We start from the raw sequence: 15,006 nt of genomic DNA on the forward strand, positions 1-15,006 counted from the left end.
CCCGTGAGACTCATACATATTTAAAAATATTTTAAACGGGTTACTCACGTATTAAGTCGATATAGCGTTCGACATGTTTCGGTCCAATTTCGTATGCGTCGCGCTCTCGACAAGTAAAGGCGGGGTCGCTACTCTTGAGAAAGGTCCTCGAAATTGGACCGAAACATGTCGAACGCTATATCGACTTAATACGTGAGTAACCCGCTTAAAATATTTTTAAATAGCAAAGGAATGGAAAGGAAAGGATCACTCACGTGTAACGTGTCACGTGTAGTCGAAATTCGCTCGACATGTTTCGCTCCGTAACGAGGAGCATTTTCATTAAAAAAAAAAACATTTATACCAATAATGCATGTTTACTATCTAAAGTGCTGGCCATATCACACACTACTTTGAAGGCCGGATACAATCCCATCGCGTTCCAGGTATGGCATTTACCCTCGATTTAGCTCGCGTTAGAAAGAGACAAAAATACTACTACTAATACTTATATGTGTATGTTTGTGTACATGATATTTTATTTTTATTTATTTATTTATATATATATTTTAGTGTATGTGTAATTTTCCTATTCCTTTAATTATTTCTTGCACTACCATTTTCAAAATGTCTATTCTTTATTTCCTGCTACCCTAAGGTTGTCTGGTAGAGATCGCTTACAGCGATAAGACCGCCTGTTGCTACCTATGTTTAATGTCTGCTATTTGTAATCTGTTATCCTTGTGGTGCAATAAAGAATATTTACTTACAAAAAGTAGCCTATGTCACTCTCCATCCCTTCAACTATCTCCACTTAAAAAATCACTACAATTCGTCGCTCCGTTTTGCCGTGAAAGACGGACAAACAAACAGACACACACTTTCCCATTTCTAATATTAGTATGGATTTCAGGTACGATTAAATGTATGCCGCTACCTTTGTATGGACGAAGCGGATCGGATGATAGACATGGGGTTCGAGGAAGACGTACGGACAATATTCTCATACTTCACTGGGCAGCGGCAGACTCTACTGTTCAGCGCCACTATGCCTAGGAAAATACAGAATTTCGCCAGGTATTTATAAATGTTTCTAATATTTTAGTTAATTATTATAGGATAAGGTCTAAGAAAAAAACGTACCTCAAAGCCATAGAGAAAAAGGTACGGTAGCCTAGATGGTGTTACACCTTTGGGGAACGCTCGGCTAGATGGCGCTAGTAATAATATTTGACATTTTAACACATATCAAGCTAACAATATGGGCCAAATTGTCGAAACCGAGGTTCAAAAGTTTTAAGCTTGTGTCGAGAGATGGCAGTCTATGCACTGTGATTACACATTTTACTTTGACAGCAACTTTCTACAATACTCGATCCTCTTTGGCTTGGGCAAAATTGCTTTTTTTTATATGTATACCACGTCGGTGGCAAACAGGTATACGGCCCGCCTGATGGAAAGCAGTCACCGCAACCTATGGATGATCAAGGGGTGTCACACTTGCTATTGTATTTCAATTCTGCTGTTCAAGTCACATAAACATTATGCAACTGAATCTTGCAAAATTATGTCAGCGGGGTTGTCATTAATCCATATAAGTTTTTATAAATTTAGAACATGACAAAACGGGACTTCATCGCACATTTACATTTTTAATCCCCGACGCAAAAACGACGGGGCGTTATAAGTTTGACTTGTCTGTCTGTGGCATCATAGCTCCCGAACGGATTTCGTTTTTTTTTTGAAAGCTGATTTAGTCGGGAGTGTTCTTAGCCATGTTTCATGGAAATCGGTCCACTATGTCGGTTTTTTTTTTTTTTCAAAATGTTTTTTTTTTTTTGTTATCAGGTCAGCGCTTGTCAAACCTGTCACAGTCAACGTGGGCAGAGCGGGTGCGGCGTCGTTGAACGTGCGACAGGTAAAAACACTTTTATTATTATTTACCCTCTTGTGATCTTTTTTGCCAGTCTTGTATTTGTTTCTTCCTGACAGCTGTAACTAACATAGAGGAATAAGTAAAGGAAGAGTTGTAACTCCATACATCAGTAAATGCAAGTTATTTGTAGTGACATCTAGCGTCATCCACGCGGCAACTAGCGTAAATTATCAGTACCTGCTACTCTTCCCTTAGTAATTCCTCTATGGTAACTAACAAACTAATCTCTGCGATCCAAAGAGAATCCTGGCCTTCAAAACGAGAGCCACTTATCCCGATCCTTCCTTCCTGCCAATTGCCGGCTTGTAGCTGAATTTTTAGCACTCATCAATAGGCCAATAATCTAGTTACCTACAAGTCAAGCTTCTTTTTAAGAACTGTCAAAACGATTTGCTAATATAGAATTACTATGAAATACTGAAGAGTGACGTCACGGTCAATTCATTTACTTTTTATCTTTCTCTTTGACTTATTAAATAGAAACGTACTGCTACTTGTCAATAGATGTTGTGACGAAACAAAAGTCTAATGCTCAACCATTTTTAGCTAATATTAGTAATATTACAATAGTATTAATCAGTGCTCTATTTTCAAGTCCTACTGCTTGTAATTTAAGTTGTAAACTGTTTCAATATTACATTTTTGGCAGACGCAACCCTGCTGGCACCTAGTGTCGAGTAGTGGTAGTGATAATTTATGCTATTTGACGCTAGATGTCACTACAAATAACTTGCATTTACTGATGTATGGAGTTACAACTCTTCTGTCATTTATTCCTCTGTGATAACATTGACATTTCATGCAATGTAATCATGAATTTTTCATAAAATAAGTATTTTTTTCTAGGAACTGGAGCCCGTAAAGGCAGAAGCGCGAACAGTGCACCTACTGCAGTGCTTACAGAAAACACCTCCGCCAGTTTTAGTGTTCGCTGAGAGAAAACAAGACGTGGACGCGATACACGAGTACCTGCTGCTTAAAGGTAAGTTAATCCATTTTACTGCACACACACCTGTAATTTTACTTACTAAGTTTTTATAAGTCCTTACATGTCCATTTTGTGCTGTGTTGGTAAATAAATATCTTTTATTTATTTATTTAAATTAGGATTTTAGAAATATTCTCTTTGGGCATAAATGGATCATTCCACGGGCTGTTCCGTATAAACGCATCATGTTTCGTGTGTTGCGATTTTTTTTCGGCGTTTAAAGCATGCAATTATGTAACTATTCTTGTATTTTGTAGTTATTTACTAACCAAATAAGACATAGTATATATTTATAATATTATTTATTTACGTCGTCAGTGCCGTTCAGTGTGCTGTCCCGCAAACCCCGCTGGCTCCACAGAAAACCAGCGCCGTTGACCACGCTAGCCGTGTCATCTGCAATGCTGAGTGGAGACCATTTTAGGCCTCACATCGTTATTACTACTTTTTACCTTGTGCAACTTTTTATCCTATTTTATCTATTGATGTTTGATGTGTTTTATCCTACTTTATCTATTGTTTTGTACTTACTGATGTGTTGCCTGAATAAATGAGTTCTATTCTATTCTATTCAATCAGTTTTCTGTGCTTAATAGGCTAATTTCCTACAAGTCAAATCAGCTTCTTTTTAAGAACTGTCCAAACGATTTGCTAATATGGAATTACTATGAAATACTGAGGAGTGACGTCACGGTCAATTCATTTAGATACTTTATAAGATATATATATCTTCGACTTATTAAAAAGAAATCATGTTTAAACATAACTACTGTCCATATTTTTCTTCTAATTATGTGGTACTTTATTCCGTGCACTGCATAAAATATTTTATTTTAAGTATAGGAAACTAGCCTATTCTGCACATTACCTCAAAAAAAACCCTTTACCCCAGCCAATTTTGAGAAAATTCGCGTTTGAACGGGACATTGGTAATTTTTTTCAATCAATGCTCGAAATGTAAAAGCAGAAGCGTACCTATTTAATAAGAATACGTGCTTTTTCACATTATCCGATCCGATATTGGATGTCGGACCGATATCCCATTTTAGATTCTGACTAGAAAAAATATTAAATTTACCTATTTTACAAAAATAAGTTTCTGAATCCTTTTTCGCGAAAGAGCATTTCTTTTTTTGCCACTTTTATGAAATGTGATATTTTTGAAAAAAATTATGGTATTTCTACTCAGAATCACAAGCTTCGTCAATCCTAGTAGTTAAAAAAAATTACCCATACGATTTTTTCTTATTTTTTTACTATTTTCCATACAGTGTGGAGCAACAAAAGCGGAAAGTAACAAAAATGTATGGAAATTCTGGGACAATTTTTGGCTCCCAGTGAGATTGAAAGTACTCGTGATTCGGAGTACAATTGACCTAAAATTCCCTAATAATAGTATAATAAATCATTAATTTCGAGCAAGTTACACTCATAATATTTAATAATAGTCTAAAAAAATCAAAATAAAAAAAATGGCAAAAAAAAGAAATGCTCGAAAATGCCCTAGAATGTTGCCGATTTTTAGGGTTCCGTAGTCAACTAGGAACCCTTATAGTTTCGCCATGTCTGTCTGTCCGTCCGTCCGTCCGTCCGCGGATAATCTCAATAACCGTAAGCACTAGAAAGCTGAAATTTGGTACCAATATGTATATCAATCACGCCAACAAAGTGCAAAAATAAAAAATGGAAAAAATTGTTTTATTAGGGTACCCCCCCTACATGTAAAGTGGGGGCTGATATTTTTTTTATTCCAAACCCAACGTGTGATATATTGTTGGATAGGTATTTAAAAATGAATAAGGGTTTACTAAAATCGTTTTTTGATAATATTAATATTTTCGGAAATAATCGCTCCTAAAGGAAAAAAAAGTGCGTCCTCCCCCCCCTCTAACTTTTGAACCATATGTTTAAAAAATATGAAAAAAATCACCAAAGTAGAACTTTGTAAAGACTTTCTAGGAAAATTGTTTTGAACTTGATAGGGTCAGTAGTTTTTGAGAAAAATACGAAAAACTACGGAACCCTACACTGAGCGTGGCCCGACACGCTCTTGGCCGATTTTTAATTTCTACAAATGATTGCCAGACTAACGTAATCTATATTTGTTTTAGGTGTGGAGGCGGTGGCTATCCACGGCGGCAAGGATCAGGAGGAGCGATCGCGCGCTGTAGATGCCTTTAGGAAAGGAGAGAAGGACGTTCTGGTAGCCACGGACGTTGCTAGCAAAGGCAAGTCGACCATTCAAAAACTTGTAATCATTTTTAGGTTTCCGTACCTCAAAGAGGAAAAACGGAACCCTTATAGCAGCCATTCTCAAAGTGTGCTCCGCGGACCCCTAGGGCTCCGCAAAGCCTCTCTGGGGACTCCGTGTGAATTTTGGGTAAGTACCTACCTACCTGATATGCAACTTCAACTCTCTTCCATAAAACCAACAACAACAACAACATACAATCACGCCTGTATCTCATAAAGGGGTAGGCAGAGCACATGAACTACTCAAGTTTCAGTGCCACTCTTGGAAAATGGGGTTGAAAAAAAAAACGAAAATTGTGACATTGCAGTGACAGGTTGCCAGCCTCTCGCCTACGCCACAATTTAACCCGTATCCCACAGTCGACTTCTACGACACCCACGGGAAGAAAGGGGGTGGTGAAATTCTTAACCCGTCACCACACGGGCCATAAAACCAAATATTCACCAATTGTTAAAAAATAAAAAACAGTTTCATGTAATACCTCACATTAGAATCTAGTGATTAGATTTTACTATCATGATTGCTTATTAAAATAAAGATTGCAATAAAAAAAATATTTAATTTAAGTGTTCCGTCAGATGTTTTACTTTCTAAAAGGGTTCCATGGGAAAATAAGTTTGAGAACCGCTGCCTTATAGGATCACTCGTGTGTCTGTCTGTCCGTCTGTCACAGCCATTTTTGAATACTTGGGGGCCATTTCTCAAAACTGAAAGTTAAAAATTACAAGCGGAAGTCTCTTTCCAACTTGTCATATTAGATATTGACAACCGCTTGTAAATTGTAACTTGTAGCTTTGAGAAATGGGCCCTTGTACACTCCTTTTTAGGGTTCCGTACCTCAAAAGGAAAAAACGGAACCCTTATAGGATCACTTTGTTGTCCGTCTGTCCGTCCGTCCGTCTGTCAAGACCCTTTTTCTCAGGAACGCGTGGAGGTATGAAGCTGAAATTTATATCAATTACTCAGGTCTACTGTCCCTTGAAGCTGTGAAAAAATCAAACTTCTAAGCCAACGCAATCAAAAGATACAGCCGTTTATGCCGCAAATTTTCGACACTTGCAAGGGAATCAAAACCTACAGGGTGCTTCCCGTGAACTCAGAATCTTGAAATTTGGTACGAAGCAACGTCTTATAGCATAGATAAAGGAAAAATTACGAAAACCATAAATTTTTAGTTACATCACATAATATATTTTTTTTTAATAATTTTAATGTTTGTACGGAACCCTCGGTGCGCGAGTCCGACTCGCACTTGGCCGGTTTTTTTGAAGAATCCAGACCTCATTCCAAGGAGATTGCGCGGCAATTTAGGTTTTAGGAAATAAAAATCCTGCAGTGAGCGGTTAATATCTAAAACACTTTCAATAGTATAATGTTAAAATCTAGGGACGAAAATAAGGTCTACTTTTGTATGGGAAATCGATAATCCGCTTTAATAATAATAAAATATTTTTCCCCTCACTAGCTCGGAAACACGTGTTTTGTCCTGTAATACCAGCGGGTAAAAACGCATTTTATCCACTAGTGGGTAAAGTAATTTGACCTTGAATAAAGTCAAATTAACTGCTTTAAAATTGATAAAAGTAGGTGAATCTAGTAATAAAGATGATTTACCACCTGTGGAACTACTGGAAGCAATGATAAACGCATTTTTTGCATTGTAGTTTCCTCGCTATAGTGAGGGGAAAAGTTTTGTGTTACACTCGGGTGCAAATGTATTTTACTTGTGTGTTAAAAAACTCGCAAGTTCAGGATTCTATTCTCTACTCAACTATAGAATTCTTTCACTTGCTCGTTTTTCAATTCCACACTCGGCGTTAAAATACAACTTTGCCCCCTTGTATAACAAATAACTATTTATTGTACATAATAGGGCAAGTTACATAATAACTATACTAGGGATTGGTACAAAGATGTCGGCTAGTAGTGGTCAAACTTTGACCCCTAAACTAGGTTAGTACCTGTGCCTTAGCGGCTAGAGTTCTTCAATTTTTAAAGCGTGAAAGTCGCGGGTAAAATCTAGTAATCTCATATGTTTGTGTTCAGGTCTCGATTTCGCCAACATTCAGCATGTGATCAACTATGATATGCCTGAGGACATCGAGAATTACGTGCATCGCATCGGACGTACAGGTAATTAGGTTTACTAGTATACAGGGTGTAAACCTAATACGGGCGAACCTCTTAACGGTGGTGAGTATAGGACATAAAAAATGGAATTAGATAACTTTTACTTAAAATTGAAATATTTTTTTTATCCATACAAATTAATTCGGCCCGCAACGTAATGCAAACACACTCGCGTTAAACGCTCGTTGACAGTTGTCATTGATTGTCATCGCAACCACGTTTACAGTACATTGCTGCTGGGAAATTTTTCAAAAATTAATTATGGGCTGAAACTTAAAAGTAACTCAAAAATACCTCTTAATTAATGATAACAATATTGAATTATATGCCTGGTTTCATTTATCGCCCTTATTACGTTTACGCACTGTATTTATAGTAAATTTATTTATGGACTTGGGCCATTTCTTTCAAAGCCGCCTGTCAAAACGCGACCAGTCGACCTGTTATACAAATACAAAATACAAAATCATTTATTCAGCAAATAGGCCACGGGGGCACTTTAACATGTCAACATTACAGAGTATTCATTAAAGTTAAACAAATGAAATTAATAGAAATATTAACAATTAAAAATATTAATCATAAGCAAAGTAGCTATACACTGATATAGAGTTAGAGATGTATAAAGTCTCTAAATGTCATATTATTACTAACTATAATTAATACATAAAGAAAGCGCAAACAGATACAAAGATAAAAGAAATCTATAATACTTCTAGAGTTGTAAAAGACTCTGAATGTTACAAGTAAAAATATTATAATCAATATTTCACTCATACAGGCATATTACGCATTCACCTATACGAGCTTAGACTGTGTGCTAGGAACGCACCTCTTTCATATCGCCAGTGTCCGAGGGTTCCAATTGGTTGACTGTACAAGTATAATAAATTTGAAATTAGGTACTATAACTTCGAGTATACATGATTCATCCAATGATAATTAAATAAACTAAAAATGTTACGTAATATTACAGGGCGAGCTGGCGGCGAGGGTGTAGCAACGACTTTACTTGGCCGTGCGGCGGAGAGCAGCGTGCTTAAAGATTTAGCGCATTTGCTGAGAGAAGCCGGACAAAAGGTATCCTAGATTATTATCTCCCTGTTAATTGTACAACACACTTATTAATAAGTTACTAACGTAACAGATCCTTCACTTGCCCGCAAAACGACAAATAGGTACCTACGCTTTATTTAACTAATACTAATGAGTTACTACGTAAAACTCAGAAGAACAGTAGGTAGTACATTTTCGAATACTAAAACAGGTAAATTTATAATTCGTATATCCTGTACTACAATCTTCTCAGACTACATTTTTATTATAAGGTTTTGAAAAAGAGTAAACGAGGCTAAGACGAATTAAATTTTTTTCAGAAATTACCTAAAATTACGTGACAATTTCTTTCAAAATCTACATCACATCGAAATAATTTTTGTACTTAATTAACAGAGGGCGGAATTGCTCATGGCAAAAATCAAACGTCAATAGAGTAAAGTTGGGATGTTAAATTTTATCGACATATTCAGCTATCGATAAATTCAGTCACCTTTTATATTTCTGACTTTAACATTAACCTCTTTGATTAGCTAGTCGACCATTTGATTTTGACCTCTTTGATTAGATTAAAAGTAAATTGAATGACATTTAATTACCATTTCTGTCACTAGTCCTTTTGCAACTAATTTACGTTTGAAAAAAATGGTTAATCCAAGACGAAAAACAGCCACCAAATGGATAAAAAAGTATCCTTGTCTTACTTACGTCGAAAACAACTCAACAATATACTGATAATTTCAGTTTAATCGATAGTCGATAAAATTTTACGTTCCAACTCTATTGACGTTTGATTTTTGCCATGAGTAATTCCGCCCTCTGTTAATTAATCTGCAACGTTTACTTAAATTGCTGTTATGCCTTAGTGATTTTAAATTCTTCACCGTCACAACTATTACCACTTTTGGACATTTTCTCATATTTTGTTAGACCAAGTAGAAAAAGTCCTATAATGTGATATATATTTGTAAACTACTCGCAAATCCCTTTAATTTAATACCACACACGGTATGATCAAGCGCTCGGTTGCGATTTCACTGTTCACACGAAAGCCCTCTTAAGGTGTGTTTATTTTTATTTTTTTTTATTGGTATTTAGGACAACAACAGCCGTAAATATTCAACTTACATAGGTGTTTTTACATAGTTTTAGGCCAATAACAGTTATCCGTTGAGTGAAAAATATTATACACAATATGTTACTAAAAAAATAAAAACTGTATTACATATTTAAAATTACAGTGAAAGTGTGCAAGCCACACAGAAAACAGTGAACTGATGTAAACAATACATACAACGAAAAGTGAAGTTAGAGGTCGATACACAGGTTAAATATTACCCTACCTTAATAATGTTTATAGTTACTTGAATTTAGCGATTGCAAATAATTATTATAATCACGCTTATACCCAAGGATCACTATATTACGCACTATGTTAGGTGCTGTTACCGCGTTTGCTCTATAGGTACTATTATATAGTTAGTTGGTGCGTATTGAACAAACGAGGCAATTGTATGTGAATTGCTGACAATCGTGTTGCCCGTGTAAGGCCGTTTTCACATTATCCGATCCGATATCGGATGTCGGCAGGATTTCAATGGAAAAAAATCCAAGATGGCGCCTGTAATGTATGGGATATCGGCCCGATATCGGATCGGATAATGTGAAAACGCACTAACATACATACAATAACGCCTGTATCCCATAAAGGGGTAGGCAGAGCACATGAAACTACTAAAGCTTCAAGGCCACTCTTGGCAAATAAGGGGTTGAAAGAAAACGAAATTGTGACATTGCAGTGACAGGTTGCCAGCCTCTCGCCTACACCACAATTTAACCCATATCCCATAGTCGCCTTCTACGACATCCACGGGAAGAAAGGGGGTGGTGAAATTCTTAAACCGTCACCACACAGGCACGCACTAACAGTGGCCCGTTTCTCGAAAGGTACAAGCCTTGTATTACAAGTGTGTTTCCATGACAACCCATACGATTTGACAGTTCGCGCACTTGTAATACAAGGCTTGTACCTTTCGAGAAACGGGCCCCAGATCTGAGGAGAATAGCAAATCGTTTGACTGTGCAGGTGCCTGGGTTCCTGCTGGACATGATCGGCGAGCCCGATGTGCCGGCGCCCGACGGGCAGGGCTGCTCCTATTGCGGCGGCCTCGGCCACAGGATCACAGGTACACTACTCATCTACTACTACCGAGCTCATCATCATCATATCAGCCTTTTTTTTTATCGCCCACTGCTGAGCATAGGCCTCTCTTCTAGTACGCCACTTCTCCCGGTCCTGGGCTAATCTCATCCAGTTGTGACCCGCAGTTTTTCGGATGTCGTCGACCCAACGAGCCAACGGATGCCAGGCACTTCTTACATTTGTTAGCGGCCACCATTCCGTTAACATTTTGGTCCACCTGCCATCACTCTGCCTAGCAACATGTCCCGCCCAACTCCATTTTAGTTTAGTAATAACGAAACCTACGTCTTGCACCTTAGTGCGACGACGGATCTCGGTATTCCTTACTTGATCTTAATACCGACCGAGCTCATATAACCCGGCAACCTTCAAATCAAGAGTGAACAGGCATCTTCTGGGCGAGCTCACTCCATCGTAGGCCACGTCTTTGCCTTTGGCTAGTCTGATTTATAAAGGTCTTTTTTTTTTTTTCCTACTACGTCGGTGGCAAACAAGTATACGGCCCGCCTGATGTAAAGCGGTCACCGTAACCTATGGACGCCTGCAACTCAAACAGTGTCACATGCGCGTTGCCACCCCATTAGAAACTTGTACATTCCCTTTTGCTGTGTTAAGTACACAGCAAAAAGGAGTGTACAAGTTCCAAGGAGGGTTCGGGTTGCCGACGACTCAAAGGACAATAAACGGAACAAGTTAGTTCCGTAAGTCCTCCCGTCATCAGCACACCGCACCCTCGTTGAGCTCTGGCAGCCTTACTCACCGACAGGAACACAACACTATGAATAGGGTCTAGTGCTATTTGGCTGCGGTCTTCTGTAAGGCGGAGGTACTACCCCAGTTGGACTCTGCTCTAGATTCGAGCGAGACGATATCATCTACTACTACCGAGCTCATATAACCCGGCAACCTTCAAATCGAGAGTGAACAGGCATCTTCTGGGCGAGCTCACTCCATCGTAGGCCACGTCTTTGCCTTTGGCTAGTCTGATTTATAAAGGTCTAGCTTTAACCCGCACTGAGAGAAATTTGCATTGTGAATTTAACAAGTTCGACTTGTTGCGGTTTATCCGTTTGAATCAGCCAAACGTATGTTTAAAACAATATGTGTCAGGTTGTTTTTATAAAAGCGACTTGTTGATTCAAATATATTGCCGATTCAAATGACAAGTAGCTTGTTGTTTGAACCAAAGAGCACGTAGGCGCTATTTTAAACAAAAAACTTGTTGAACGAACATGAAAACTGGTTGTATTTTCTCTCAGTGCGCGCCTTCGCTCGTTAAATCGACGACCGGTCTGGCGCAGTCGGTAGTGACCCTGCCTGCTGCGCCGCGGTCCCGGGTTCGAATCCCGGTAAGGGCATTTATTTGTGTGATAAGCACAGATATTTGTTCCTGGGTCATGGATGTTTTCTATGTATATAAGTATTTATATATTATATAATATATCGTTGGCTGAGTAGCCACAACACAAGCCTTCTTGAGCTTATCGTGGGCCTCAGTCAATCTGTGTAAGAACATGGTGTCATGTCCTTTTTAGGGTTCCGTAGTCAACTAGGAACCCTTATAGTTTCGCCATGTCTGTCTGTCCGTCCGTCCATCCGTCCGTCCGTCCGTCCGCGGATAATCTCAGTAACCGTTAGCACTAGAAAGCTGAAATTTGGCACCAATATGTATATCAATCACGCCAACAAAGTGAAAAAATTAAAAATGGAAAAAAATGTTTTATTAGGGTACCCCCCCCTACATGTAAAGTGGGGGCTGATATTTTTTTTCATTCCAACCCCAACGTGTGATATATTGTTGGATAGGTATTTAAAAATGAATTAGGATTTGCTAAGATCGTTTTTTGATAATATTAATATTTTCGGAAATAATCGCTCCTAGAGGAAAAAAAAAAGTGCGTACCCCCCCCCCCCCTCTAACTTTTGAACCATATATTTAAAAAATATGAAAAAAATCACAAAAGTAGAACTTTAAAAAGACTTTCTAGGAAAATTGTTTTGAACTTGATAGGTTCAGTAGTTTTTGAGAAAAATACGGAAAACTACGGAACCCTACACTGAGCGTGGCCCGACACGCTCTTGGCCGGTTTTTTATTTACAGCTCACAGATCCACTAGTTTTTATATACCTATTTGGATATATGAATACTTTTACTTGTTTCTCGTTCATCTTATTAATTTTATTTCCATTATTCCAGAATGTCCAAAACTGGAGGCGGTGCAAAACAAGCAGGCGTCCAATATCGGCCGGCGGGATTACCTCGCCAACACCGCTGCAGATTATTAGTTATATTTTATTTGTCAAGATTTATTCAAACGTTATTTGTTTCACAAGGGGACAAAGTGGTTGTTTAACCGCACGTGCCAATATTGACACCCGAGCAAGCGAAAGATTCCAATATTGAACCGCGAGCGTAGCGAGTGGTTCAAAAAGTGGAATCTTGAGCGTTGCGAGGGGTTCAAGGCACGAAGGTTAAACAAACTTTGCCGCCGAGTGAAACACACAATTTTTCACCACACCAACACGAACAAAATACTGACTATAAAACATCAAAATAAATCAAATCCATCAATTTATTCAATATTTATGATTCAAAATCATCATTTATAGCTAGGTTAAAATTAGTATGAAATTACTTTGCACTCTTGTGGATAAAATGCAATTTTGCTGTTTTCGAATAGCAAAGAAAGCCTTTACCAGTTGGTGTGACGAAAAATATTGTAATACCCCTATTACGCAAAACTTTGCTCAGAGCGCCACTAACCTTATCTACCGCGGATCTTATTCCATGTTGTCCCTTTATCGCACTTGCCAATGCGCACTTGTGACAGGGAAGCGACATGTCAAACGTGGTAAGAAGGCCATTTTGTAAACCACTATATAATTAATGTATCAAATGTAATAAACATAAATAGAATAGGCTACTAGACTCATATCGAATTTGGCACAATAAATTATTGTCTTCTGTAGTATTTAACATAAAAAAACATTTATATATTTTGTGTATTCAAAGTGTATAATGACTACATATTTTCGATTGAAAATGTGTGTAATTTTTTATTTATTTTAGTCACCGAAAACGCTGTCAGCGATGCAGTGACGTCATCGAATTCGAACCTTACTGCGTGTCAAAACAATCACTGACATATTAAACTTTATGCCTTCATAATTAAAAAGTCAAAAAAATTTGTTTTCGGGTAGACGAGTAGAAATGACCTGATGCACAGATAATCTATAGATTAACATGACTGTGTTGTTTTCGCCTGATTGCGTAAAAGTATACTTTAAAAATATTTTTTGCTGTTTTTAACTCATTATAAAATATGGTAATATTTTATTTCGGTTAATTGGACAGTGCTTAATCATATAAGACATACTTTGGTGAACTAAAGGGTGAAGTAGGCTATTTGGATTAACCAATTTTCTGTCGAAGTACGATATCTTGGTTTTTACTCTATGAAATGGGTTCGTTTTAGCCCATTGATGACATTGTTATCCAACAATAATAATGTAGAATATAAGTTAAATAAATTATTTAAGAATTAAATATGTAAGTTTTAAACTGTTGTTTTACTTGATATTGTTATTTTTCAACCTACTTCAGAAACTAAAGTTATTGTAACATTAATCTCTGTATCATATGCTATAAGACATACGAAGATCTGTTCTTAGGAACCATTTCATTGATTTTAATTTAAAAAAAACAGCATTTATAAATAAATAAAAACTGTACCCAGGGTAATCGAACCTGGTTGTTTTGAAAAAAATAACTTATACGTTTTCTATTCAAATGTCGATAGTGTAGGTCTTAAGCAGTAAATGTCTATCAAGAATGATGTCTAAAATGAATAAAATTCGTTAATGCATGGCACTATCCCTATCGGCCATTTAGAGTAGTAAAACAGAATCTGTGGAACACAAAAAGACGTCAATTCATGCCAACCCTGGTACTCCACACAGTGTTAAAATTTATAATCTTAAATAAGTTATTTCACAGAATATATAATAGTACAAGTACAGAAGGCTCACTCCTTTGATGTTCACAAAACGCCGCCATTCTAAATTCTTACCTACATTAACAAACGGACCGCACGCGTGCAGACGACATTGAATTCTATTGCGCCGCGCGAAGATCGTCGCCACTGAATGGGCCGCGAACTCGCGGCCGCCGGCATGTACTTGTAGCGCGGCGAAAGGATCGCGGAGTGAGCCGCCCCTGGTTATTTTGCAAACATTTCATTTTTGGAACAAGCTTTTACCGCCGATTGTACCTTTCTTTCAACAGTCATCTGCTGCTTTCCGAGGCGTTTCTAAAAACCCCTTACTCGATGGGGGTACGACGTTTCATAGAGTTCCTATGACGACCTTTCTGCTCCATCATCAGATCAGCTCCATGATACCATAATATTGCATTGTCACGTGATTTACATACGTGTGCAAAATTTCAGATCAATCAGAAA

At 37.7% G+C, this 15,006-nt stretch overlaps 1 protein-coding gene across 1 annotated transcript in view; it reads left to right on the forward strand.

Moving 5' to 3' along the window:
* The window catches only part of LOC125239149 (ATP-dependent RNA helicase abstrakt), a 38,779-nt gene extending 25,827 nt beyond the window's left edge, over positions 1–12,952 (forward strand). The window contains exons 7-14 of the mRNA XM_048146652.1: positions 893–1,056; positions 1,828–1,897; positions 2,762–2,897; positions 5,015–5,131; positions 7,204–7,290; positions 8,264–8,367; positions 10,430–10,529; positions 12,744–12,952. Coding sequence (XP_048002609.1) covers positions 893–1,056; positions 1,828–1,897; positions 2,762–2,897; positions 5,015–5,131; positions 7,204–7,290; positions 8,264–8,367; positions 10,430–10,529; positions 12,744–12,832 — 867 coding nt within the window. The 3' untranslated portion in view covers positions 12,833–12,952. The remainder of the gene's footprint in view (positions 1–892; positions 1,057–1,827; positions 1,898–2,761; positions 2,898–5,014; positions 5,132–7,203; positions 7,291–8,263; positions 8,368–10,429; positions 10,530–12,743) is intronic.
* The last annotated feature ends 2,054 nt before the right edge of the window (positions 12,953–15,006 follow it).

This window comes from Leguminivora glycinivorella, chromosome 25 (genome assembly GCF_023078275.1).
Source record: "Leguminivora glycinivorella isolate SPB_JAAS2020 chromosome 25, LegGlyc_1.1, whole genome shotgun sequence".
Taxonomy (NCBI): Eukaryota; Metazoa; Arthropoda; class Insecta; order Lepidoptera; family Tortricidae; genus Leguminivora; species Leguminivora glycinivorella.